Below are 27947 nucleotides of genomic sequence, written 5' to 3'. Positions count from 1 at the left end.
AACACACATCCCTGCTGTCCCAACCTTCCCACTGTGTCGCTGCCGCCCAGGACAGCCAAGGGACATCTCCTTCCTGATGTCCCATAGCTATCCACCCCCCATTCTTCGTTGTCATCGCCCAAGATAGCCTCCATATTTGTTGTCCCTATATTTTTGCACTTTCCCCTCTTTGCCACCAGCGTTCCTTTGTTGTCGCCACCCTCACCAACCATTTTGATCCACCTAACCGACCCCACCACCTTCAGATACACTTTAGGGGAGTTTGCATGTGTCGTTTTCTATTTGTTATCATTTATTTATTGTTTGAAAAGTCGTCGTTGTAACCTTATTTGAATTCAGCAATAAAATTTTTATTTCTATTGTGGTATGGGTTAACTCTGGTAATATTTGCTATCAAAGCTAATCTAACCCTAGGCCTATCCTAAATTTTCCTACCATTCGCCCCTCTACCCAAGTCACCTCCACTAAATTTTTTCTTTCTTATTTCCAAACTATAGCCAACTTTTGACTAACTTTGATTTCCCCTTCCTGATTTTCAAAATAAGCAACCCGAAATTAGTTTTCCTAAACGTTCAATGAGTCTCCTACCCCCTCTTTTACCTCCCAACCCTAAACCATACATATGCCACCAAGAAGATACATGCCCGAGCCTATCCGAGAGGAGATGCAGTGAGAGATTTGCAGATTTCAGCGGAGGCTTGCGAATAATGAGAATGAAACCCTAGGAAAGATTACCCTCGACCGTGATCTGAAGAATCAAAGGGAAGCAAGAGACGAGAATCTGAATCCTTTCCATTGGGAGAACTTTAGTGATGTAGAAGACGGGACACGACGTTTTGAAATCTAGTATCGGAGGAGGCCGAGAAAAAAGCCAGCACATGGAGAACAAAAGAATCTGAAAATGAAGTGAGAGATCTAGCGCTAGCTCCTATGAGTTTACTATAGATAGAAGATTCAGATTCTAGCTTCAAAAGTGGATAAACCGCATCACAGAGCGGCCATTATGCCTTATAGGCAGCGCTCAGTCTCAGGATCTTACATTCATATTACACCCAAAAGAATATCCAAACCTGACTCCATTAGAGGAAAAGCTGAGTTGAAGTGGAGAACAAATGGAGCCAATTCGCATCCCAAAATCTGCCCCAGCCAGAAAGTGTTGCAAGTGTCACGGATTTGGGCATGTTGAATCAGACTGCACAACCCAGGGAGTGATTTGTATCACGAAGTTGGTTGTTCTTGAAAAATTAGGTAATCACACAGTATAAATTGAAAATGGTGAGGACACAAAGTAGAAGAACCAGCTTCCAATTGAAAAAATAAATGATGATCCAGAAGAAAATATAAACTTCAGAAATGATTCTCAATTTTCAGCAAACAAGGAAGACATGTCATTGATTCCAGTTAACCCTAAGATAAAAATTCCAGTTGAGGTAACAATAGTTGTTCTAAAAAGTAGTGACTCTAATATAAGGGGCATTCCGGCAGAGTACAATATTATGATGCCCTGAGCTAACATTTTGCAAGCATTGAGAGGAGCATCAGCAGGACTGTCCTTGGATGTTCAGACACGAGACAACCCCGGATAAGAGAAATTCAAACCTTTCAGATCCATAAATTCATCCATGCGTTGCCTCTAGTAAGGGAAGTTCCGCATGTCAGAGATGAGACCCTTCTGTGTCACATCGGGAAGATTACATGGAATTATTCTGATGTTAAATTCAGTTCAGTACGTACCCATCATCAAATGTCAAAACAAGAGAGCCCATCCTAGAAATTTATCTTAGGAGATTGATGAGGAAGGAAATTATTTAATGGGATCGAGGTCTAATCAGTGAAGGAGAAGAGGTCTCACCTGAGTGGTTGCTAGTGAGAGTGGTGCAGTCTGCCACAGATTTCACCCCAGAGTTGATTTCTCTCCTCATATTGGTTTATCAGCTACATTCAGCCAAGTACAGGAAATAGAAAAAGAAGGTTTCGAACTTAAGAGCTCAGGAGTTACATTGCAGGAACCTACATATATATGCAGTTATAATTAATGATGTGCCGAGAGAAGATGCATATTTATTCTACCAGGATGTGTTATAGAATGACAACACCTACATGATCGACCCTCCAGGGTATTGCAATATCTTTGTTACCATTGACAAATGAAGTCGAAGCTCTCCAACCCCGAAAAGCAGAAGCTTAGGTCACAGTAAAGTAGCAGAGCTTGCAACTTGATCCCTTGACTTTGTCTATTCCCTTCCTAATTTTATTTCATTCCTCTAATTCATTCATATTTTAACTAATAGTACTTATTATAAATATGTTGTTTGCTATGATAGGGTTCAATTTTTGGTCATCCTGATTTCAATTTTCTATTCAGCTTGTCATCAGTGGTTGTATGTCCTTCTAAGGTTGTATCTGACAATGAGTGGTGCTCTGGTTGTATCTCGCCAGAGGTGGTGGCCTTCTCTAAGAGTTTGAGTTGTGCTCTGGTTGTAACTCGATCCCGCGGGGATATTTATCCCATTCAACCCCTCCAAAACCCCTTTCCAGCCATCCCTCTGGCTACTGCAGCCCCCGCACAGCCCTCCCTTAATTGTCCCGCATCCCACCACCCTTCTCATCGACCCCTCCATCACCATACTCGTTGCAGCCACTCAGCAGACACCCTCGTTGTTTTCATGTAACCGCCTATCACCCAACTCCCTCCCACCTTGTTGGCATCTCTCGTCCTCGCCTTCCAGCAACCAACCAACCCATTTTCTACCACCTCTCTATTGTCCCAACCTCACAGAATCCTTTCCCTCGCATCCTAGTTGTAGTTCCGGCCTTGCTGAACCAACACCCCACCACCTAATCGCTGCCCCAACCCATAAAACCCCTACACTGCAGTTCACAACCCCCCCAACTTTCTCCCTGCAGCCGACCAACTCTCCCCTTCCCTTCTCGATCGCGCCCACGACCTACTCACAACTTCATTCACCGGTCACCACTCTTGGGATCCGCTTTAATTGAGTTGTTAGTATTTTGTATTTGTGGTTGTATTTTCTTTTTTTTTTATCTTGTAATCGCTTATTTGATTCGAATAATAATATTTATTTTTTCATAGTGGTTTGGATTAACTCCGGTATAAAAAACAAAATAAAAAATATTTTAAACATGCTCTAGATTTACTAATCACAGTGGAAGGTAAATTATTATTGTGAATAGTCAACTAACACTAGGTGCTCGTAGCTAATGGAAAAGAAAATTTTAAGTTACCAAACTCTTTCCATAGGGCGAAATCAGAATAAAAATCCCTATATTTTGAATTTACCCAACATTTAATAATCGATAAAAACAGCTGTCTTTGAATGCCTCGTGTAAATTAACATGGTTAAATGTCCGTTTAGGAACTAAAGTGTCTATGTATATCAAAGCATATTACATTTCCAAAGAGCAACTATATTGCCGTTGCTAATCTCTCATTGAGCTTCAGTCATGCAGGTTTTACTAGTCAACCTATAATGTATTCATGCTATTTTTCAGATTTCAGTGTCATATTTTGATTTAATAATACAAGCAATCTATAAGATGATTGTTCAGAAGATAAAGAACCAATATCAAAATGAAAACATACCTCCTCGCCAGATACATATAAAACACGAGCTGGGCCCCTGGAACTACGTCGTTGAGAAATAATAGCGGCAATCTACATTGCTAGGAGAAAATTATTGATTTTAGCAAATACTGAATAGTTTAGAATAAGTGTATGGATCTTTCCTAGTATTTAAATGTAAAAGAAAAAAAGAGTACTACCGATCCAGAACCTCAGAAAACAAAGACATCCAAAAGACAATTAAAAAAACGAATATTTACAGACATACCACTCAATTCCCATGTATTTACACATCAAACACCTAAACTTCAATTTTTACATACATAACGCCATATCTATGCATGAAAAGATATATTTCACATCTTAAAAGGTTAAAATGGTGGTATTTTTATGTGATATGAAAGATTTGGGTCCTATAATTGTAAAAAACAAACTTTAGGAGTTAGACATGTAAATGCTTCGGAATTGAGTGGTATGTATGTAAATGCCCTGAAAATATTCACAACAAATACCTGCAATAAAAGTGTGCTTTTGCCAACACCAGGGTCACCACCAAGTAAAACTAAGGAGCCTACAAATTTGAAGAAATATATTCATAAAAAGCATTAGCAAACCAATCTCTAGTAATTAGTAAGGGGCGTTAACGCTCAACTACATAATAATAATGACAAGGTAATAAACTCTAAAAACCAAATGTGGCAAGAGAATTATAAAATCCCAACAAATAGCATAAGTGTACTTACTCAAATGAATGCATTCATTATACATAATTGTTTCCTACTGAGCTTTGAAAGCATAATTTTAGAGTGCAGCAATGAGAATCAAATATTACATATTCAATAATATTTATCACTTAAATTATTTAGACACTAAGCAAGACAACTGTCGTTGTACAGAATAACATGTATAATATAGGATTGCCACTAAGATGGTAGTTTAACTTGAATACAAAGTTAAATTCTTTCTAAGGAAAACTAATAAATTTAAATCAATATCTTATTTGGAAAGCTCTCAAAAATATATTATAAACTAAGCATTAATTACTCTACGGCATTATCCTTATATCGTCTAATTGTAAAGAGGATGAGACTGAAAACTCAAACCATTGTTAGGATGTAACGAACTTTTGTTGATTATGACATATTGACTAGTTGTATATACACTTGGTTACTTTGTGCACGCTTGTAAGCAATTTGCTCTCTTTCACTTTCTTTGAGAAGAAATATCAGGAATCAATGGCGGAGAATAGAGGAGGCCAGCGTACGTTGCTCAAATGCTTCAGCTAAAACTTAACTGGTTGGACAAAGGCAATATACCTTCACAATATAATTTTTTTTTTTTAATTGGACTCCCATAAAAATTGATCTGAAACCTCAAATCTATTTCATGCGATACTTAAAATAAGGTAAAAACAGTTTAAAACATTTTTTAAATGAATAAAATAATTTTCAAATAATATGCAAAGAGCACGTTTAAATTATATTATAAAGCACTTTTGGAATAAAATATAGCATAATCTCACCTATAGCTTTAAGCATGTTAATTATTTATTTTAATACAGAAATCAACCTGATTGATCAAAGGTTGAACTGAAAATCCAATTCCATAATCGTGTCAACAACCAAGCAAGGTTAGAAGCATGACATGTTGGAATGGTGTTTTTATAAAACAAAATTGTCCAACGAAAATATGAATTGAAGTCACCTCAAGCCTAAAATTCTAGTTAAGATTTATGCAGCAAACTCCTTAATACTTGGATTCACCGTACAACTATCATCTTTATCACTCATAGTTTTGCACTTCTTCACCACTTTTCCTAGAAAGAGAAGAACTACTGCAATGCATTATGCATGGCTTCCGAAACTTCACTCCATCAAGCTATTCTTGATCAAAACCTAGGAATCAAAGTTTTATTCATACAAGATTATATAAAAGTCTAGCATGTATGGGCATACAAACCCTAAACGACCATATACAGGCTATCATAAAAACCAAAGAATGGAAAAGAATTAAACATACTATAAGGGCATACATATTATAGATCAAACCCACACACCCTTACATGCAATATTTTAGAAAGAAAAAATGATAGTCAACATAGTTGGAAATACCTCATATCATACTTGAAAGTATGAAAGACAAAGTCTGAGATGGTGCAAGATCACAGATAGTTTAGTACTAGTGATTTTTTTAGCACATGCTAGTGAATGAATATCAATAACAAACAATCCTTAATCACTCTTTACATATAATTAAATCACACGCAAGAAAAAAAAATGAATTAAAAAAAGGATGAAGGAGAAAACAAAAATTAGACTTATTTATTTGTCAGTAGTCATTATGTAATTTTTGTTCCTATAACATTCAATAAGAAATCAAATGTCCACCATAGCATACATTAGCCCTACCAGAGCAGACCATTATAACGTGAGAGACTATAAAAGAAAAAAAAGTAAAATTACCCAAAATTAGCAAAACATATCCATAAGGCATGGTTAATGATCCATACCACAGAGTCAACACTTGGGCCCACACAGCTAGTTGTTCCCAAGAATACTTTCATTTGATAGAAATATATAGTTTTTTTTTTTCCCGAAAAAGAAAAGAGAAAAAATTCTGTTGGTGTGTCGGCATAATAAGAAAACAAATCAATGTTCAATCTCACATACGAGAGCATCTTCTTACAAAAAAGAGTGCAAGAAATAATAACTTTTAGTTCGACTTCAACTCTCTTTTTCGGCTATAATGACACCATTCTAGGGTTCCTATGATACACCAGCTTACCCCCGATTTAGGGTCAACAATGATGCGATGGAGATGAAAGACTCGGTTAGACAAAATTATCACCAAGACTAATTCTGAATTGCACCAATAAAGACTCCATGGGTAACGAATTAGTCTCACTCAATCGTCGCAAACATTCATAATTCAATTCAATTCATAATTCATTAAATTCAAAATTGCTTGGAAGATGCAAATGCTTTCACCAAAACATGCAAAGCCGCTAAAACATTTCCAACATATAAACTTATGTAGCCAAAAGTCTTCACAACCTCCAAAACTATACAATCCAAAAACTGCATAATATCACACGTGGTAAATCACCCTGGTGCTCATTACTCCTTCATGAAAGTCGACGACATAAATGTATGAGCTACAAACTAGGCAAAAAAATTAAGTTTAAAGTAAGGTTTTATAAACGAAAAAAAAAAAAATAATATGTATGTTCAACCGTAATTCATATGCATGATAGCCGTACATAACACAAGCATATTTCAATCATATAAAACATTTAAGGTAAGGGGTATAAAATGCAGTAAAAAGTGACAGTTGTAACAAGCATATATTTGATTCATTTCAACACAATTATATGAATATCTTTAACTATTTAATAATCAATAACTGCCATCTTAGAATTGTCACTTATATTTGTATAAGATTTTGCTTAATTTATTTCATCATTGGGTCGTCACAAAGTCTGTCGGCTACACAACTATTGATAGTTATGCATTTCCCAACATATTAATTATCAACAACCCCTCTGATACCAAAAGATCTGTTCATGTCTAAATATCAAGAGTCAAGAATTTTATAATTTCCTTGTCATCTTTATTTGCAAGTTATTCATATAATAGCAATCTATCATAAAGCTTGTGATATTCCTTTAAGCGTGTTTCATGTAATAATCATTTACTATATGCAAATCATTTATACTATAAATATATATATATATATATATATATATATATATATATAATAGTATACGGAAGCAAAGGTTTAATAAACATGCTCATTGAATCAGTAAAAGCAGTAGAATCAGAAATATTATTAGTGTCGGCTGTATCACATGTCGTGGAAAGGTACTGCGCAGAAGTGTAGATAAGCTAAAGCTAACTGTTTGTTTGTTTTTTTTGTAATTTTAAAACAGTTGTGCTATAGCTAATTCTAAACAAATTACTATTTTGCCCCTGTATAATAATCTTATTTGCAACAGAACTGCTCGGACCAGCAAATTCTATATTTTAAAAGAAAATATCTAGTACAAAATATTACAAAATAAAAATAGATGCCTCACTAAACAGTGAGTAGAGTGACTACTAAAATTAAGAAAAAGACTATTAAAATAACAATTAATAATATGATAATATTATTTTTAAAATGCAGGCAGTATATGTTGCAAGCTAAGCTGTCCTACAGGGATACTTTTCATGCCCGATCACTCTCGACGGTGAAATGTTCTAGCTTATCTGCCCACCGAAAATAGTCACAGCTTACTGTGATTCACCGTAGTCATATGGCTGACATGAAGTTGGCAGAGAACTTTGAAGTCCATAGTAGAAGTGCAATCCACTGGAGGTACCAAAAATTCTTGAACTCATCTTTCTTGAATGCTTAAAAAACATACACTCAAACATAGCACAAGTAAAAATTGAGAACAGAAGTAATTATATATAGTTTTATGCAGCTATAAGGTCTCAGAGAATTCAGTATATAAACCAACGACAACAAGAGTACAGCAGAACTTATAAAAGATAGTTAATGGTTGTCTTTAACTCACATAATATCAAACACTTGTGTGGCACATATGTATATCATAAAAAAAATCATCCAGAAAAACCTCAAAAACCATAGCACTGAAAAAAAGAAAGGAACTTGATTTTCATCATCAAGATTTCACAAGTGACAACAACCAATAGCGACATACAAGACATTCAGAAGAACATATAAAGTCAAATGTCTAATCATAAACCTCTAAAACCCACCAAAAGAAAAAAAAATGCAAAAAGAAAAACACATACAAATTGCGTAAAAAATCAAAACAGTAAATATCAAATGCATAAGGAACAGAAATAAACATAAATTGCATAAAATATTGATACAAATAACAGTGAATGTCTTCAACAACCATTACAATTAATAATATAATAAAAACTAACCTTCAATCAACCTTCAACTATCGCATCTGTAATTCGTTCCCTCAACTTTGTCATCTCGTTTGCATCTTCTCTGTCTTTAGTGCAGCTCTCGGGAACATCATTTTCGGCATGTGACAAAGACTATCCAAGATGTTACTCATATGTCTCGGCAGGGACATTTTCATGATCCTCCTCCACCCCACGGAAGTTGATGTCGTTGCAGGAAGAATGTTGTCGAATATAAATGTAGAGAACCATCGTGGTAATAACAATTTGTATATGTTTAGGAAACGGGTAAAATGACATATAACAAAAAATAACTCATTTCTTCTTCCAAACAACAAAACTTCTCTCAATAACATCGCATAAAGATGAATGTCTTTTGTTAAACATTTCATTCTTGCCCCGTGTGACATTGTTGACTTGCTTAAAATCAGATATGTGATATCCCGTATCAAGATAGAGCTTGAGATATCCTCGCTACAACGGATACCCAGCATCGACCAAATAATATTTACCTGATATGAAATGAATAAATAGTGTTAAAAGAAAAAAGAGTTAAGATAGTAGCTTAGTCTCAAGAGAACCTGTGGGTGAATGTGAGAAGTTGTATTTATTATTCCGATTGCAGATTTGAATATTTGACTGCCTTCCCAACCGGGCATGACAAATGTGAAGCAAATGTTGAAGTTGCATACCGCCATGACATTCTGTGTCGGGGATCCACAACGACTGATGAATGTGATATCATTATTTGAAACACGTGCATCAATGCATTTTCCATCGAGTGCTCTAATATAATTTTAGAAAAAAAACGAATGATTACGTAATTACAAAAATTATATGAAAATTAAATGAAATAAATAGAATAAATTACCTTTAAAGCATGGCATACATCGTGTATCGTACGAAATTTCTGTGAGGGTCCATTCGAATGTAGGATCTGTTGGTTTCATGATTTTTGAAGAAAAAGTGACAAGTGCATTCAACCCTACTAAGAAGTATTTGCAAATCGTTTCGGAAGAGTATTGAATTCGTTCAATAGCTCCTCGCATTGATTCATTTTGCGATAATATATATAGGTTTATTGCTAACAGCTCTCGTGAAGTTGTTATGGAAGAGTCATGAAGTCTATGTTTTTGTGTAGTTCTTCCAACAAATCGGAAAATATCATCTGTGTCATGCAAAACATATAGTTAAATCTCGTTGGATGGCCCACAAGCAACACCCCAACCCATTTGTCCCAAGCTTATGAGAATACCATGAAAGGGGAGCGCTTTATTTACGAGTTATAATAATCGTACATCAAGCATAATGCAACTACAACTCTCCTTTTGTGCATTTCTCTAGTTGGATCCATGTATTTCGGTATTGAAGTGACTAACACATAAGCATCAATAAATTAATAACAATCATATAAGGTTACGAACAAAACCAACATAAGCAAATAACATTACAGAAATTACAGAAGTAAACATTACAGAAGTAAATAGAAAACATAACGAGAAATGAAATAAAGTAGCATGTCCAAAGCAGCATGAAAAACCATAAATAAATCAAAATATCCGAAATAAATAAACAAAAAACAAATATGAAATTTTTCAAAAGAATCTAATAAAAAATAACAAATATAAAAAAAAAATCTTAAATATCACTACCGTGACAATAAAGTAGGTAATTCACCCTACAGTCAGCAAGCATGTTATGAAAAAAACTCTCCGGGTCGAATCTTCAAACAACTTCATAGAGAACAAATACAGCGGTATGTCCTCGTAAATTTCTAGAGTTGCATCCAAAATTCGCATAACCAGCAAGACAGAAGTTGATTGTGATGGGTCGGAGTCAAAGGTACATGAAGCCACCAACTGTGAGATCTGACTTTTAAGGAAAACAACTCCCCCTTTTTTTTTCCAACCTGGGGATGCTTTGATTGGCTCGTTGACTCAACTTCTCGGAGGTCCGGGATGAGGCCTTTAATAGAATCACCTGTTTGATAAACTCCCAAATTTCAGAGAATACCACCAAACCTGCCTCACAGTGGACACATGCATTTTTGCCCATTGTCACGACTCCAAACATATGATCCAACTTCTCCTCCAGCTCAGGACCAATTTCATTGTATTTATTTATTTTTTTTTTGCAACAAGCACCATCTACAAATTTATATAACATGTTGGATTTGAAAACAAATTAAAAATTGATAAAAAAGGAGACATCTCAAAAATGCTCACCGTCAGTCTCTCTGTCCACCAATTCTAAGAAGCATCAATTGTTCGCTTTATTGGATTCTACCCTAAGTCCGTTGATCGTCACTTCAATTCCTTCCAGATTTCTTAATAATTCTTTGGTCGATTCCACTTGTTTTTTTAACTGCGTACAATCATACTTTCAGTCTGTACTTTTCTTGAATTTTATAATAATATTTTGTCAGTCTTTCTTGTTGAAATAAGTTGTCAGTCTATTTCACAATACGACCTCATTGAGTTAAAAGTCGCAAAATATTAATTTTGTCTTTTTATCACACATTGCAGATGAACCAGTCTTTTATGTTTTAACCATTATACTACTAACATGAAAAAAATAATTAACATAAATAGAAATATCACAATATCGCAACTCAAAAAAAAAATAGAAATGTCACAATATCGTCACCAATGCCCCTCCACACCACACACAACACCACCTACACATCACCACTGCCACCACCTCCAATCACCAACACAACAAGATACCAACACATCCACAACACCACCACCACCACCACCTCCTCCACATCCACCTCCATCTCCACACAACAACACCTCCACATAAACACAACCACACACCAACCACCATTTCCACAACACTATCACCTCTACACATCCACCAACACATCCTCTAACACAAACAAAACCACACACCAACCACCATCTCCGCAACACCACCACCTCCACCCATCCACCAACACATACTCTAACACAGCACAACCACACACCAACCACTACATCCATACATCAATCAACACATCCTCTAATACAAACACAACCACACACCAGCCACCACCTCCACACACAAACCAACGTATGTTGTTATCAACAAATCAAGCACCCTCTTTCAGACATCTCAAATTCTCACTCAAACATCAAAGATATATTTCATATCACATTAAGCCACAAATTCGCAAAATCCAAATTCCAAATCATAAAGAGAAAATCAAAAATAGCAAAATTCAAATTCTCACTTCAAACCGTAAATGAGAAAGCCACAAATCGCAAAAAGAAAGTCATTCCATTAAAAAAAAAATAGGTGATACCGTGGGAGGATGGAGACCATAGAAAACAGAGAGAGCCGGAGATCGGAGAGAAAGGGGAGAGTAAAGAGGCAACACATTGCCACCAGAGATCGAAGGGAAGAGGGAAAGGAGAAAAGCAACCATTTACCACCTGAGAGAGGCGCGAGAGAGGAGCGATCGAAAGAGCGGTGACTGGGGCAAAAGAAAAGCGAGAGAAAGGGCAGCGGTGAGAGAGCAATGGTGAGGGTAGTAGATTATTAAGTTCGCAAAGAAACGCGGGCCATAGGGTCAAACCCGCGGCCTGCGTTTAACATAATTTTTTAAGGAACGTTGTCCTATTGCTATTTCCAAACGCTTCATTCGACGTTGTCAGAACATACCACGCCAAATAAGTTGTGCCCCATACGGGCCCTGAATCTAAATTCCAAAATTGAGTACATATGTTTTTTACTGTAAAAGTGGAAAGAAACAAGCTTACATTTTAAACGAGTACATAAAAAAAATAAGGAAGTCACCTTCAAATTCGCACAAATTAATAATCAAATAATCTAAATGTAATGAAGGAAAGTTAAATAGAAACTATTTAGAGGAATTAAATTCACAAAATAATAATTCAAGGGATGGTGTAATTAGAATCTATTGAAAATATGAAATTAAAAAATAGACTTAGGTGATTCGATTATTTAAAACTAGTAGCACAAATAAGATTAGTTGGATGAAGCTAATGTTAAAAGATCAAGGAAAAGATCAGCTACGAATAAGGTGACCTCGATAGAATTTGTGAAAAAAATATTTGTCAAAAATGAATTTAACACAATATTCAGAGCTCGAGGTGGACAAATGGAGAATGAGAATTCATAAACCCAACCTAAACACTTGAGATAATGCTAATGATGACGGTGGTTGTGAGATGATAGTAAATATGGCTAATTATACATAAATTAATTCAAAAATAATTAATTAGGCAAATTAGTTATGTTTCATTTAATTATTATATATTAAATTAGTATGATTAGTAGAATTTGAACAATTTTAAACTAGTTAGTACATTAATTTATTTTTTTACAAGCCTAACTAATTATGGATTATGTAATAATTCTAATATTGAACATAGCTTATCAATTTGATTAATTTAGAAGTCACAAGATGAATAAATTTGTAACTAAATTCAATGACAAATTATTCATAGAACCATTAATTAAAAATAAGTTTTTCAATATACAATAAAGAGTATTATAAAATATCAAGTTTCCAAAGTATTAAACCCTAATTTGGCGCAGCTGCAATGGTGGCAAATGTGTATCAAATTAATTGTATCCTAAATACTACTTCTACAATGCCAACTTATAAAGAGAAAAAAATGTTAAAAACATTGAATAATGACTTTTTAAAAGAAATTTTTCGCCACTGAAAGTAAACCTCCCCAAAAGAATGGCATTTAAAATATCTTATTAACCAGCAAAATCTGAAGTCAATATTGGACATTCCAATCACCAGTATTGATACATAACAAAAACACACGAAACAAGCATATAAAACACTTAAAAAAATAATAGAAAAGAAGCTGTAGCCTACCTGGTACAAGGCCGCCACCAAGAACCCTAGCAACCTCCATCCCGAGATGACCATTCCTAGCAATTAAAGGAGATAGAATGAATTGTTTACATGCTTTATATTTTACAAAACGAGTTTTTATTGCAGAAATTAATTAGTAGAAAAGAAGAATAAATACAACTAAAACAGAAACAAAGATAATTAAAGTGTAATCAGAGAGCACATCACAACAACACAACAAGCCTTTATCCCACTAAGTGGGGTCGACTACATAATTTTTTTTTTTTTCAATGGTGTCCTAATGAGTGCCATATTTTCATTTAATTCTAAAAAATTAAGATCATTTTTTTTACATGTACAAGTCCTTTTAGATCTACCTCTATCTTTCTCCTACCCAGACACCTCAATTAGCTTAAATTCCAATGAAAGACCCATTTGGGGCAGCTTATAAGTGCGGACGGCGTTTTTAAAGACCCATTTGGGGCAGCTTATAAGTGCGGGCGGCGTTTTGAAAACGCTGTCGTACTGTTTGGTTCACACTTATTGGCAGCTTATTCAAAAACCCCGTTCTTAAGTTGTTAAGCAAGCGGCCCGCGGAACGACCGCGTTCGGATTATTACTCCCATGACCCTGAACTCGTTCGCATATAGCCTTTCTCCTTCGCATTTCGCATGTCATAAGCGCTCCTCTTCTTACGATCCGGTGCGTTTTCCTCTTCATTTTTCGCATCTTCACTCCTTCGGCATTTCCTTCTTCGACATTTGTACTCCTTCTGCATTTCCTCTCAACATGTATAACTCTTCCTTCGCATGTCTAATCTTCCTTCTTCGGCTTTTGTAGTCCTTCGGAAAATGTTGATTGGATCGCTTTTTTTTCTGTAGATCTGCAAAGCGACATAAAAATAATATGGTTGCGATAATGAAATTTTTTTTTTAAAGTTGAACTGCAAATCGCAGTTCTTTCCTAACTGAAAGGGACTTTGTAAGAGATCTGAAATTTATCTCCTGTTTGAGTAGAGGAGTTGAATGCAGAACCTTTTTATTGAGTTGAAATTTATATCCTATTTGCGTGAAGGAGTACTCCTTGCAATTTGCTAACAGCAATTTCTTTGCAACTTATTACCAATTTTCTGGCATTTTATTAGCTTTTCATCTCTTAGAAACTTTACACACATACCACGCGATCCATATGGATTTACATATCTAAAACCTAAAGTTCAATTTATACATATTTGTCACTTACCTGTGCTTCAAAGGTGTGTTTCACCTTATAAAAGTTCTTGTAGACGTATTTTTCGTGATATCAAAGATTTAGATAATAAAAATGTAAGAAAAAAAAATTTTTACAAGTGTTATACCAATGTAAACACAAAGGAATTGGGTGATTTTTTATGTCAATTTCTCCCTTTTTGGTTTAAATGTATTTCCTCATTGAAATAAGGAGTAAAAATGAAATAATGATATCTTCAAATAAACATATTTTCATTATTAAGAAGGCTTTTGAAGAGTAAAATAAATTTTTGTTTTCCTTTGCATGCCAAAGTTTGGTTATGGTTAATGCGTCTTTGATGAGAGGAATTCTTGTTTTTTTCAATTCCATTATTTGTTAAAAAAATTAAAATGAACGAAGAACATATTTTTATAATGCTTGATCAATATTATTTGTGCGAACGTTGGTCAAAATTTGATTGTTCATCAAAGAGAAATGAAATTTGCATACCTCTGACAGTATCACTTCCTTATCGATGCTTTAGATTTAGGAGGTTCTACCTATCCTCTTTTACATACATTATCCCTTAAAAGATCAAATTGCATTACATTTAGGCATGTTAAAAATATTCTTAATTTGCCTTCACATGTCAACCACCTACATTACTTATCTTTCTGTTGGGACATTTTTTGTTATGAAAAGAAATAATTTGCGCTTATTCGTTAATCTGACAGAACTTAATGAATAAAGCTAAAGAGGTTGGATCATCGGTCATGTAAGATAGAGATGTCACTATTATATTTTGTGATCTATGTTTGAGGGAGGTTGAGATGGGAAATAGGCCCACCACCTATTTTAACAAAGAATGATGGCAAAATCTTATGGTTAAATTCAAAGGACTGACCGGAAGGGATTACGATCGAATGAAACTGAAAAACAAGTGAGATCAATTAAAAAATGATTGGATAATATAGAAAGAACTCAAAAGGTGATCAACGAGATTGGGTAGGGATCCAGTAAAGCAGACAGTAGATGCACCAGAGGATTGGTGGACTGAGAAATTACAGGTAAATATCTAATATTACTTCATCTTGAATCAAATTTCACATTGAAGTGATTTCACTAATAAAATTTTTAATCTATTTCAAGTTGTGTCGTCAGCCAAAAAATTCAAATTTACTGGCATTGATCCAATTTTGGAGGAGAAGTTGGATGACATGTTCAATGAGGTTGTCGCAACAGAAGCTCATGCATTCACCCCAAATGAGCAGAGGTTTGTCAGCTTACCACAGGACATGGAAACCGTGCAGATAGGTGAGTCGGAAGAAGGTCTCAGCCAAGTCCACAAAAATGTTCAATCCACAAGCGTGTCAAAGTGTGTCAGGGTGGACAGAAAAAAGGAGTCGCATTCATCAAAGGCACCATTAACACACTGGTTGAAATCTACAAAGGAAGGTATTTTCCCTCGCAGGATAGCTTAATTGAGGAATGTCTCCAAGTCTTCAATACATATCCTGTTGTTAAGGCGAAAACATAAGGCTATTTAAATTACGTGAAGTTGCTACGAGACCCAACCATAAGACAGTTTTTTATAAAGTTGAAACTGAAATTCCGACTCAAATACTTACGCTCTTTCATGAATAATTGACTGTTTAAGATATTATGTATTTTATTTTCTATAGCTTTGTTTAATATTTCTGTCATGGACACTTTACCATTTTTTCATGGTGGTACAATATCATATCTTATATTCTACTATGCACTAATTTTGTTTTCTATCATTGCACCTTTATGTTTCGCCACAATTTCTAATGTTCTTATTTATCAAGTTTATAAATTATCTTTGTATTTATTTTGTAGTATGGATGAAGAACAAGTTATCCACAACCGCAAAGTCGCACTAATCATTACATTGTTGTACTATTACTATCTTACGTATGTCGATCGAACCTCTTGTATGACGTCAAGTCAGATTGGGGATAGAAAGGTAGGTGAGTTATTACAGAGCCACCCCACACGGTTCTCCAATATGTTCCGTATGACGAAAGAAATATTTCTTGACCTGCTTAATGAACTCCGGAGCCTTTATGGGTTGCACGATTCAGCAAGAAAGATGACAAGAAAATTGTTGACAATAACCCTATACATCTTATCTCAAAATGAATCCATTAAAGGAGCTATGGAGCTATTCCAATATTCATCGGAAACATTCGCAGGTATTTCTCAATCGTTTTAAACTCTCTGGTGAGTTTGGCGTGCAAGATAGTTAAGCCCGAGGATCCAACATTCTAATTCATTATATCACAAGTTGCAGATGACCCTCGATAAATGTCATTCTTCAATGTATGTCTTTAACATAACATTCGTACATGAAATTGATATACATGCCAATTGCTAAAGGGTTATAGCTTTAACTTCAGGATTGTATTGGAGTTATTGATGGAACACACATTGATGCACGTCTACTGGTACAGGGAATGTTGCGTACATCGGACGGTGTGGCTCCCCCACACAAAATGTTATGGTCGTGTGTGATTTTAATATGTGTTTTATCTTTGTGATGGCTAGGTGAGAAGGGAGCGCGCACGATAGCCATGTTTTCAAGTTTGCTCCTAGAAACCAAAGACATGGTTTCCCGTACTCACCTCCAGCTCATTATCTACAGCAACTATGTTTGGTATTTTTTTCAGTTTCTAATTACCGTAATTGAACAGGTAAATACTACTTGGTCGACGCCAGATATCTCTTACAAAGGGGGTATCTGAAGCCTTGTATCTGAAGCCTTATCCAGATACCTGAAGCCTTATCCAGATACGAAGTACCACATCCCCAATTTTAAAAGATCAAACGGGGTAGCACTAGGCAATAAAGAATTATTTAACAAAAGACACTCATCATTGCTTGATGTAATCAAAAGAGCTTTCGGAGTGTGGAAAAAAAAGTGAGTTATATTACGTGATATATCGGCTTACTCATTTCCGAAGCAAGTACAGATAGTAGTGGGCACTATGGCACTACACAATTTCATTCGACGGCACCACTCCAGATTGGATGCAGAATTCGCCATCGTAAAAGATGATTCGCTTCAGATCCCACCTAAAGCATTCGAATACCATGTGGGATGTACCATGTCACAAAAAGAAATGGATTCACACAATGCATACAGTCGAGAGGGTGAAGGTGCATCAAAGATGGCAGCTTTGTGAGAACAAATAGCGGATGATATCAATCAATCATAAATGAACCTGTCATTCTTTATTTTAGAAATTTTATGTACAATTTACTGTTATGTTTTCATTCCTATGTTTTTGGGATTGTGAAAATTTTTATATCTTTAAGCACAGTATAATATGATGCACCTTTCAAGTGAGATGCATGCAAATATTGTTTCATATTAGTAAATTGGTGGCGACCATTTTGCTCATGCTAAACTAGTGATGACATGAGAGGTTTGGGCGATATAAATCAAAGAAAGTAAAATCGAGGTATTAGATATGTAAATACATAGGAATTTGGAGTGGTATGTATATAAAAGCCCCAAATTAAAATGCAAAAGTTTCTTGCAAAACATGATGGATTTTCTGCTCATTTTTTACAAAACATGATAGGAGGCGAGAAAGGAAGTTATTGCTGCTATACAAAGTTCTTTTAGTAGAGAAGACCATTGTTATTACTTCTCTGCATCAACTAAAGTTCTCATGCCAATCATCTTGTTATAACTTAACACCTTTTTGTTTGACATCTATAACTTTAAAGGTCATCAGTAAGAGCATGGTGATTCGACTTCAACATATTTTGGATAATAAAATGGCCAAGTTATTCCTGCCATTGGACCATATAACCATATCATCTTCTAGCTTCAAATACGGTAGCAATCTATGTTGTTGACCTGCTGTCAATTATTTAGGAGTATATCTTTTCTGGTCTTTAGGGCCAGAAGCATGCTAGAAAGCTTTTGTAAAAGCATATTAAGAAGCCTAATGCAGAGTACTGGGAGAAGCTCGCTTTAACACAGCCTATTGCATATTATTAGAAATGTCGAATACGTAATTCATTGTTTTTTATAATTCCTTTGCTCTGTAACACTCTAATGAGTGTAGCGGTATGTTGTGTCGTTTTTCCTACCATGTCTGGAAAGAATTGGATGGTCAACTCCCAGGAAGTGGATTCATTCATTTATTATGGAAATGAATAAGCTGCAAGTTTGAATTTCAGACTTCAATATAACAGTTACACATATAGTTGTACTCGTTTCTTGTTTTTTGCCTGAAAGTGGTTAGGGCAGCCACTAATGCTATATAGACTATTATTCATGATTCTATTATCAGTGTCATTTCAAATTTGGGATTCTTCATGCTATAAAATGTACAAAATCCCACATACAGTATATTCTGAAAGGAAAAATTTGGAAACCGCATGCCTACACATATTTGGCTCTAATGATTTCTTGCCTAGCCTTATGAGTAATCTTTCTACTATGAGTCACATGCAATTGTCCCCGAAAGTGCGTTTTGCTGTACCTGGAATTGGGAAAGTAAGGTCATGTCCAGCAATAAATGTGTTTAATGTTAAGAATGAGAATGGTTATAGAGTTGGGGAGTTGAATAAACAATTGGCAGCACTAGATGTGTTTAATGATGTTATATATGCTGGAATTTGTCTTCTTTTCGGTATAGATGTGGCATTGCTTGGGAAAATTTGGTGATGAGAATAAACATTTGACAACAGAACACCCGTTTCAGGTAGCTGTATGAATTTCAGGGTTTATTTTGAATTGCCTTTCTGGAAGATGTGTGACTGAAATGAGAACATATCAATTTTTGTATTCCTACAATTACATTAAGCTGTTTTACATATGATGTTGAAAATTATATATATGAAGGATATTATTTCTAAGCAAATTATTTATATATAAAGCAAATCATTTGTTCACGTGCCATGGTGAATAAGCAGCTTAGATAGCCCATGACTTCAAGGGCAGCCGCTGCTTTAGAGATGAGCACCAGCTAGTTTATACATTATCTTTAGGTAAAATGACTGGGATTCACAATCTATGAAAGTCGATGAATGGAATGCTTATTATAAACTACCTAGTGTGGAGCGGCTTGGACGACCACAGAATTTTATTCTTGACAACCGTTGCTTCCACACTTTAGTAGTTTGAGATTGCTTGTAAGAGAAGAAAACATGATTTGCCTCATAATATATCATGAGCTTAATATTCAAATGAACTCTATTTATGGGGAATGTACGTTAATAACCATTTATGTCATAATGCCTAGTTTTGTGCATCAGATGCCTACAATATCAGGTGCATATTTTCCCCATTGTAAGGCTATGGAAGCACATAATTATGATTTGATTTTTTTGTAACTAATGTCTTTATTTGTTTTGAGAAAAAAAAGTTAACTTTATTGGCATATAGTGGTTGGATGGAAGTACATAACTATGAAATGCGCATGAGAATTCAAAAGAGAGGTTATGAGATCTCTTTTTTTTGGGTGATTAAGCAGCTTGGATGGCCCATGACTGTAAAGGCAACCGCTGCTTTAAGATATTAATGTTACACAAAGTTACAATTGTTACACATATTATGAATTGTTACACACATTAAAAATACCACCCGCATTGAGCATTGGTGAAGGTGGCTAAAAACACTTTCTTTCTATTTGTTTTTGTTGGTAGGATACTATTCACATAAATATTTGTTTATATCTTGATATGTTTCAATTCAACAATATATTTTTTAAAGAGATGATTTGATGTTAGACATGTAAATATGTAGAAATTGATTGACATGTATATAAACCTTCATTTTTTATATTCTAAAATCAAAATTGAATTGGGTTTTTATTTTTATTCTTGTTTTTTTTAATTTGAACGATTTTTTTTTATTTCATGTAATTTCCTGACTGATCTATTCTTCCTTACACAATGGTAGTAAGATAAGCTGCAGGTTTTCAAGAAAGTCAAAGCGAATGTTCTGTCGTTATGAACTATCGTCCGTATTACTAACGTCATGTCAACAATATAGCTATGGGCGGCAATTCTACAGGTGCCCTCGGTGGGCACACGGACCGGAGGACTGCAAGTTTTTCAAGTGGGCCAACAGTATATCCGTTTCTATGATATCCTAACTGGACACTGCTGCTCGGAGTTCGACGGTTTCACAACTTGGGAACGTCGCTTGTGTTTCGAGTGCTTTCAATCGGGTCAGTTTGTTCGGGATTCTGAGGTGTCAGAACCGAGCAACATTCGTAGTGATATGCTTCTACATTTTAAAATCAATATTGTTATTTTTTTCTTGTAATTTTAACATGTTATTTTTTTTAGGTATCATGGTACTTCATAATAGTGTGTGAATGTGTATTTCACTTTTTTACTGTGGTACTTTGATGTTATTTGAGTTATTTGAGTGATATAAATGTAAAAAGTAAAGCATTGGTGTGAGATATGTAAATGTAGAAGAATTGGTTGTTTTATATTATAAGTATTTTGTAGCAGCTTGAACTTTTTCTCACATGATAATGTGTTTTTGTCTCTAGGATTTGTTTTGACAGTTTTACATAAAACTCAACTTTTTTGAATTTACATGTCTTAACATTTGAACTTTAATTTTACAAACTTGCCACATAAAAATTAATGTTATGTTGCATCTCCAAGAATAGTATTCAATATCTCAAATTTTACTTATGCAATTTCCATCAATCCCTCCCTCCCTCATCGTGTGCGTGTGTCTGAGCGTCCAGCTTCCCTCTTTGTGATTGGGAAATGAGTAAATTTTACTTCTATGAATTCAGGAATCTTTAGTTTAATCTCCCCTATATGACTGAATTAAGAAGGTTGGTAGATTTGCAAATAGCAATTTTTGGGTGGTCTGTATATGTCGAATGAGGCTGAAAAGGTTTAATTGGTGTTAAAATATCTTTGGGGAAGAGATTGTAGTTTTGTTGAAAACACTACAACTTCTGCATGTCAAATTGTTCAATTACTTAAAAAAATTTACAAATCAGTTGTTTTCGAAAAGCACAAACCAAACAGCTAAACAGCTTATCTAAAATAAGGGCAAACTAGTCATTTATTCAGAATCAGCTATTTTCTAAACGCACAAACCGAACAGTCAGACAACTTATTCGGATCAGCTATTGATCAGCAGCTTATCAGAATAAGCAGCTTATCTGGATAAGCTGCAGCTGTCCCAAATAGACTCTAAGTGTCATTACCTGAAAAAATAAAAAAAATAATCTATAAAACCTCGTGAATGCTGAATTAATGCACAAAGAGAAATATATTATACTATACGGCAACACCAAATTCAAAAGGGTGGTCCAAATAGACTAGATTAATGGTTGCACCAACATTGACCCAAAGCAAATTTTCATAAGTTCTAGGTGGTACGCCATACAATCAAAGAGGCAGTTTAGGATGTCTTTTTTTTTGCAATAATCGTCTAAAAAATTAAAATTAAAATTAAATTGAAATGACGACAAGGTTCGATTAACCATCGATTCTAGTTGACCATACTAAAAGAAAATAGTCGAACTTTGAATTCAATATGCAAAAGTCGAGAGTGAGAACGAAAGAGAGAAGTGAGACAGAAGAAGAAAAATGCGAGCAATTAATCGCATATAGAAGGCAGGAGCCAAATACCAAGGGGAAGGAAAATCGTGTGTTAGGATGTTAGAATGAGTGCAAAGAAAAAGGAAAGCAGAGGCAAGAAATTGAGCGGCCCTAGCTTGCGGTGATCGAGCATGCGCGACCCGTGTGTGGAAGGGAGACCAGACCTATAATTTTATTTATATAAATTATGTTATTAAATTAATTAAAGTTATTAAGTTTTATTATTAACTTTTAGTAATTAATAACAGTGATTAATTGGACAAGCAACTGCGAGAGATCAGAATTGATGTTTGTGAATTAAAGGAAGCAATCAAATGTTAGCTTTTACTTTTTCACTTTCACTTTAAAGGAAAATTTTTAAGTATATAACATATAATTGCTATTTAAAATGTTAATCCGAAAATAAAGCCAGAAGATCTTTTCAAGTTGGAGGAAGAAGAAAAATATTGCGGGTAACAAGATTAATGTTTGGTTGAAATTTTACTACAGTCAATTTAAATTAAATAATTAAATAATAATATTAGAATTTTATAAAATGTAATCAGCTGCATTAATTGAAAAAATTATAAGGGATTGTTATTTTTTATAGAAGAAAAAGGAAGTTTGTGAGATAAAATTTCAGGTTTGTACTTTTATCTTTTAATAAGGTAAGAAAAGATTAATTTATAATAGTATTAATTTGTGTTTTTGCTAATTTAATCAAAAAGAATAGAAGGAAGAGTAATGGATTATAAATCGAGAAAATTTTGCTCAGGAAGACTTGGGGACCATAATTGTTTACTTTAATAGAAGGATAAAGAGATGGTAAGTAATTATGATTCTAACTTTCAATAATATTAATTATTTCTAAATGTATTGTTAATTTCATATATGCTTTATTCCAATGTGATTTAAATTACAATAGATTCTTCATATTGTTATATAGAAACATATGTATGTTAAGTAGTTGAATAATAATTTTCTTATAGAGTGATTCGATTATTGCATGACATTTAAATGTTAGTAGAGATGCATATATCAGATTTATTACAAGACATTTAGATTTTAGAAGAGGTGCATTTATTCATTGGTAGATAAATACAAAATATCTCATAAAAAAATAGTGTATGTTTGAAAGAATAACATGAAAATAGTTTATATATGAAATTATGTATGTTTATACTAAAAGGAGTTCACCCCTTTAAAGTACTCGTAGGGGACGCCACTATACCCGTGCACGTAGATATTTTCCTATCACATCCGATTAGGATAGTAGATGCTTTAGATTTGATTTATGTTAAGAAAGGCAGAGATAAACCTAAAAAGACTTGGCCGTATTTAATAAAAAATGATCTTAATCTATTAGAATTAAATGAAAATATGACACTCAATATGACTCAATGGAGAAAACATCTGCAAGACAGGCCTAACTAACAAAAGCATGCCCAACCCTCAATAATAGTCTTAAGACTAAATAAAATGTTATTTGAAAAAAAAATGAAAACAACTATCAAAATATGATGCTAAAAAATCAAAGTATTCATATATAAATATTATATAATCAATAGAGGCAAAATGTGCATTTTGTGTTATATCTAACTTATTTCTTAAAAAAAAAAAACTGAAAACTTATTTCAATCAACAATTATGAAATTGAAAAATAACAAAACATACAGTAACAAACCAAATAATTCATACATAAATATATTATTACCAATAATAGTAAAATGTCCATTTTGTATCATATCTAATTGATTTCTTAACTAGACTTGAAGAATTGATGTCACTCAATTATTATCGAATAGATCACAACCGACTTTCATCCACAAAGATATACCCATTTCATAAAGCACTGGGTCTAGTTTAAAAGGAAATATGAGATTATGAAATTTCATCTTTGAGCCAACTTGAAAACATGCGTGAAAACCATATGGCCTCTTCTCTCCTGAATGATTTCTATTAATTTCTCCCATTGATCTTTGCTGCCCGTGCCCTTCGGCCCAGAAAGTTGCCAGGCCATTCTTTCAATCAAGGAAAATTGCCATTCATGCTTTGCTAGAACGTATTGTCCTTATCCAGAACATGTTTTCTTAATGAATAGCTTCTTTTATTTTTGGGAAATTTACATATGTATCATACACTTCTAATGTATTTACATATCACGTGCAAAAAAAATTATATTTGCATACATAGCACTTTGGTGCTTCAAACCTATGAATGAAAATGTGTATTTCACTTTTAAAAAGTAGTTATTATGCTATTTTTGATGTAATATTAAAGATTTGAGTGCTATGTGTGTAAATATGAAAGTTTAGATGTGAGATATGTAAATGCATTGGAATTGTGTTCTATGTATGTAAATGCCCCCTTATTGTTTGGAGTTTTCTTATTCACCGTCGTAAATTTATTTAAGTTATTCAATATTTCCTCTCTAAAACTCACTTATACTCTTCAATCCTTTTCTCTACAACATAAGCATCCTTTAAGACCAACAAACCAGTAACCGGAACCTCAATCATTCCACCAGCTTTGAGGTGCAATATCATCCTGTTTTATGATTATGATTTGTAAAACTCACATATCTCACATCTAAACCCTATGTACGACAGCTTCTACATAGATGTATTACTTCGTTAATTTTGCTCTGAACAAGTAGTACAACTGATCATATGCTGAAAGGTATCCAAATCATCAGAAGCACATCTATGTAGAAGTTGTAATCTCGTATATCTTGAACAAGTAGTACAACTGATTTTATTTTGAAAGGTATCCAGAACATCAGAAGTACATCTATGTAGAAGCTGTAATACAACAAACATGTTTGGTGTATTATTTTTTGCAAATTCCTTGCATGTTTGTTGTGTTTTACAAATTCCTTGCAGTGTAGGGGGACTTTCAAGAATTAATAACTTGTGTTTTACAAATTCCTTGCATGTTTGTTGTATTATCTCCCACACTGCATTTTAAATCTGCAATAGACCGTATGTCAGCCCATTAATCAGGTATTATCCATTTTAGTCTGTACTGCAAAGAGCCACAAACATTTACAAGAATGCCTAGGTGAAGCAACAATCCATGATAGAGATACTTAACAATCTAACTTTTTACACTAAAAACAGTAATTACATAGATTTGCTATTTCATTGTAAATACTTAGGTGACAGTTTGTAAAAGCGAAGGATAAATGTGATGCACGCATAAGCTTCCGAAGATTTCAATGACAACCGAACTAATGAAAGTATACATGTTTAGCAGTAGAGTATAAAAAAATTATGTAATTGCATCAATCAACCCAATGTTTGCACAATTGATTACTTCCCTCACTTTTTTTAAAAAAAATGAAATGCTCCACCTTGCAATTTAGATTCCTGTGGATTTAAAACTACAGTTTTTTGTCCCCAAAAATGTTCAAAAAATATCTCCCACTTTACCGCATTTGCATCTACAACTGTTGTAGTTCTCTCCTAGAACTGAAACTCCGGCTCAATAAGACTCTAAGAGGTAGTAAATAGCATGACAGGACTAAGGGCCAGTTTAGGGCAGCAAGTGCGAGCGGCATTTTTAAAACGCCTTATAAGTGTGGACGGCGTTTTCAAAATGTCGTCTCACCGCTTGGAAAACACGTTTTGGCAGCTTATCCTAAAACGCGGTTGGGTTTTTACAATAAACGCAGGTCGCGGGTCGAACCCCACGTGCAACATTTCAAGCATAGGTTGTTTATCTGGATAAGCACAAGCTGCCCCAAACGCAAATAACACTTCAGAAAGGAAAAAGAAACTCACAAAGGTATTCTCCAATCAGATTGGTTCATTCCCCTGTTAACATCCGCCAACCTTTGAGGAACCGTTAACTTCACCGCCTCATTTCCCAAAACTGAATCCCCTCTGGTCTCAAGGAACTTAGCCTCCACAAACCGCTTCACAGAACCAGCTGTTTTACAGGACGGGCAGGTTCCCCACCACTGTCCAAGGTTCAGGCCACACTCCTTGCAGACCCAAGAACTCTTCATCTTGGTCTTCTTCTCATTTACCTTTCCTGCTGCACGAGATGACCATCTATACCGCTCCTTCGACAAAATCTCAGTTTTGTCGTCCTCTTCGCCTGAATCTTCCACGTTCCTCATAATCTTCTCCAGTTTCCCCTTCTGTAAATTCTCCCCCTCCCCGGGACGATCGAAATCGGGGCCTTCCCCGCCCTTTGGCTTGGCCGCGATATGTTCTGAGATGGGATCGCAGAGAGCCCAAACCCTGGCAGCTGCATCGCCTTCTTCTCCTTCTGGCAACTGCTCGCTCGAATGAAAACTACGATGGTCGGAGTATGAGAAGAGTGGCAGAAATGCCGAGGAGAATATACTGGCAGTGGAGAAATGGAGCGAAGAGTGGGAGTGAAGAAGTTGGGATTCGTGAAGAAAGGAAATGCTTTTACGGGAGAGAAGAACGCGGAATCTTTGCATCTTGGGGATTGAAGGGAGGCGGGAGTAGGGTCTCTGCATGAAATGGAACCAGAGAGACTGGAGTGAGGTTTAGGGTTTAGGAGAGAATGCAGCTGTCCAAGTTTCGAAAGACTGGAGGACGGAATACGCCATTGCCGCCGCCAAGGCAGAAGCTTTCGCGGAAAAAAAGTTGGGTCAGGTGGCGTGATGTCTGTTTGAGACCTGGCCCGAGCTCGACCTACGGCCTGCATTTAGTGTAAAAGCTCAAACATAATTTCGGATAAGTTGGCGAAACGCGTGAACCAAACGGTACGACGGCGGTTTTAAAAAGCCCCCCCCCCCCCTGGCCCCCCCATCTATTTTTTTATTTTTTATAAGGAATACTTATGACTTTAAAATGCTCAAAATATAAAAATTATGTTTTTGTATATTTTTAAAATACCAGAAACAGTGAGCCTTGCCACCCGCCAACTCCTCCAACTCCTGCCCATCGTCGACACGCACCCACCCAATCCCCGTCCCCTCGCTTGCCCGGTAGCCCGCCCGCTCGCAGATAATGTTTGTGGCTTGGTGGAGCAAAAAATGTGTCGTGCATGTCATAGGTGGTAGAACTGAATACTCGAGCGCATATGGACCCAATCAAACATATTTTATTAATTTTTTGTTTTTAAAAAACATATAAATCATTACAGCACAAAACATATTTTTTAAAAATAATAAATAGAAAACAAAACAAAAATAATGCACACTAAAAACAAAAATCAAAATACAAAACAGAAAATAATCTCAGGAGATGTTTTATTTCAAATACGAATTAATTTAAATAGAATTCAAAAAATTATGTAAATCAGAATTTTTCAAATACTGAGCTAACTAAATCCTAAATACTCTCTTATGCTAGTAAATAAATCCTGGAGCAATTTTTTAAAATTGACGTATATAAAAATTAATCTAACCAAATCATCGGTTAACAAAAATTATTAAAACAATAAAATCAACTTAGTAATGTTGTGGTATATAAAAATAACATAGGAGAACGATCTTTGACGAAGTAAAAAATAGAACGAGAAAAATTCACACAAAAAAACACACAAATTTACGTGGTTCGGCAAATTGCCTACGTCCATGGAGTTGCAGAGGATTTTACTATTTGAATAATATACAAGAGGAATCTCTCATTTTGTTGCTCTCACTTCTTCTCTCTCTTTTTTTTCTCTCTCTACATTGAGATACACCGAAGAAGATAAATTTATAAAAGAAATAAACTCAAATTCTCTTCTGCCACAAGACACCAAGAAGAAGCCAAGGGAGAACAATATTCTTCACCTTCTTTCTGTTAGAAAATTCATGTTTCAACTTTATACACAAATTACAAAAGAAAAG

General features: G+C 34.8%; 1 protein-coding gene across 3 annotated transcripts in view; it reads right to left on the bottom strand.

The window, feature by feature from the left end:
• Positions 1 to 26767, bottom strand: part of LOC110029959 (DNA repair protein RadA) — an 84249-nt gene extending 57482 nt beyond the window's left edge. For all 3 annotated transcript variants that reach the window (XR_002294597.1, XM_020732467.1, XM_020732468.1), the window contains exons 1-4: positions 25915 to 26767; positions 13346 to 13401; positions 4096 to 4154; positions 3605 to 3676 (exon numbers count right to left, since the gene is read on the bottom strand). Coding sequence is in view for 2 of the 3 variants with exons in the window: in XM_020732467.1 (XP_020588126.1) it covers positions 3605 to 3676; positions 4096 to 4154; positions 13346 to 13401; positions 25915 to 26624 (897 nt within the window). In the remaining variant the exon portion in view is untranslated. The remainder of the gene's footprint in view (positions 1 to 3604; positions 3677 to 4095; positions 4155 to 13345; positions 13402 to 25914) is intronic.
• Positions 26768 to 27947: the final 1180 nt, after the last annotated feature.

This window comes from Phalaenopsis equestris, unplaced genomic scaffold, assembly GCF_001263595.1.
Source record: "Phalaenopsis equestris unplaced genomic scaffold, ASM126359v1 Scaffold000617, whole genome shotgun sequence".
In the NCBI taxonomy this organism is placed as follows: domain Eukaryota; kingdom Viridiplantae; phylum Streptophyta; class Magnoliopsida; order Asparagales; family Orchidaceae; genus Phalaenopsis; species Phalaenopsis equestris.
Note: the sequence above shows the minus strand (reverse complement) of the source record. Positions and strands in the feature narration are given on the sequence as shown.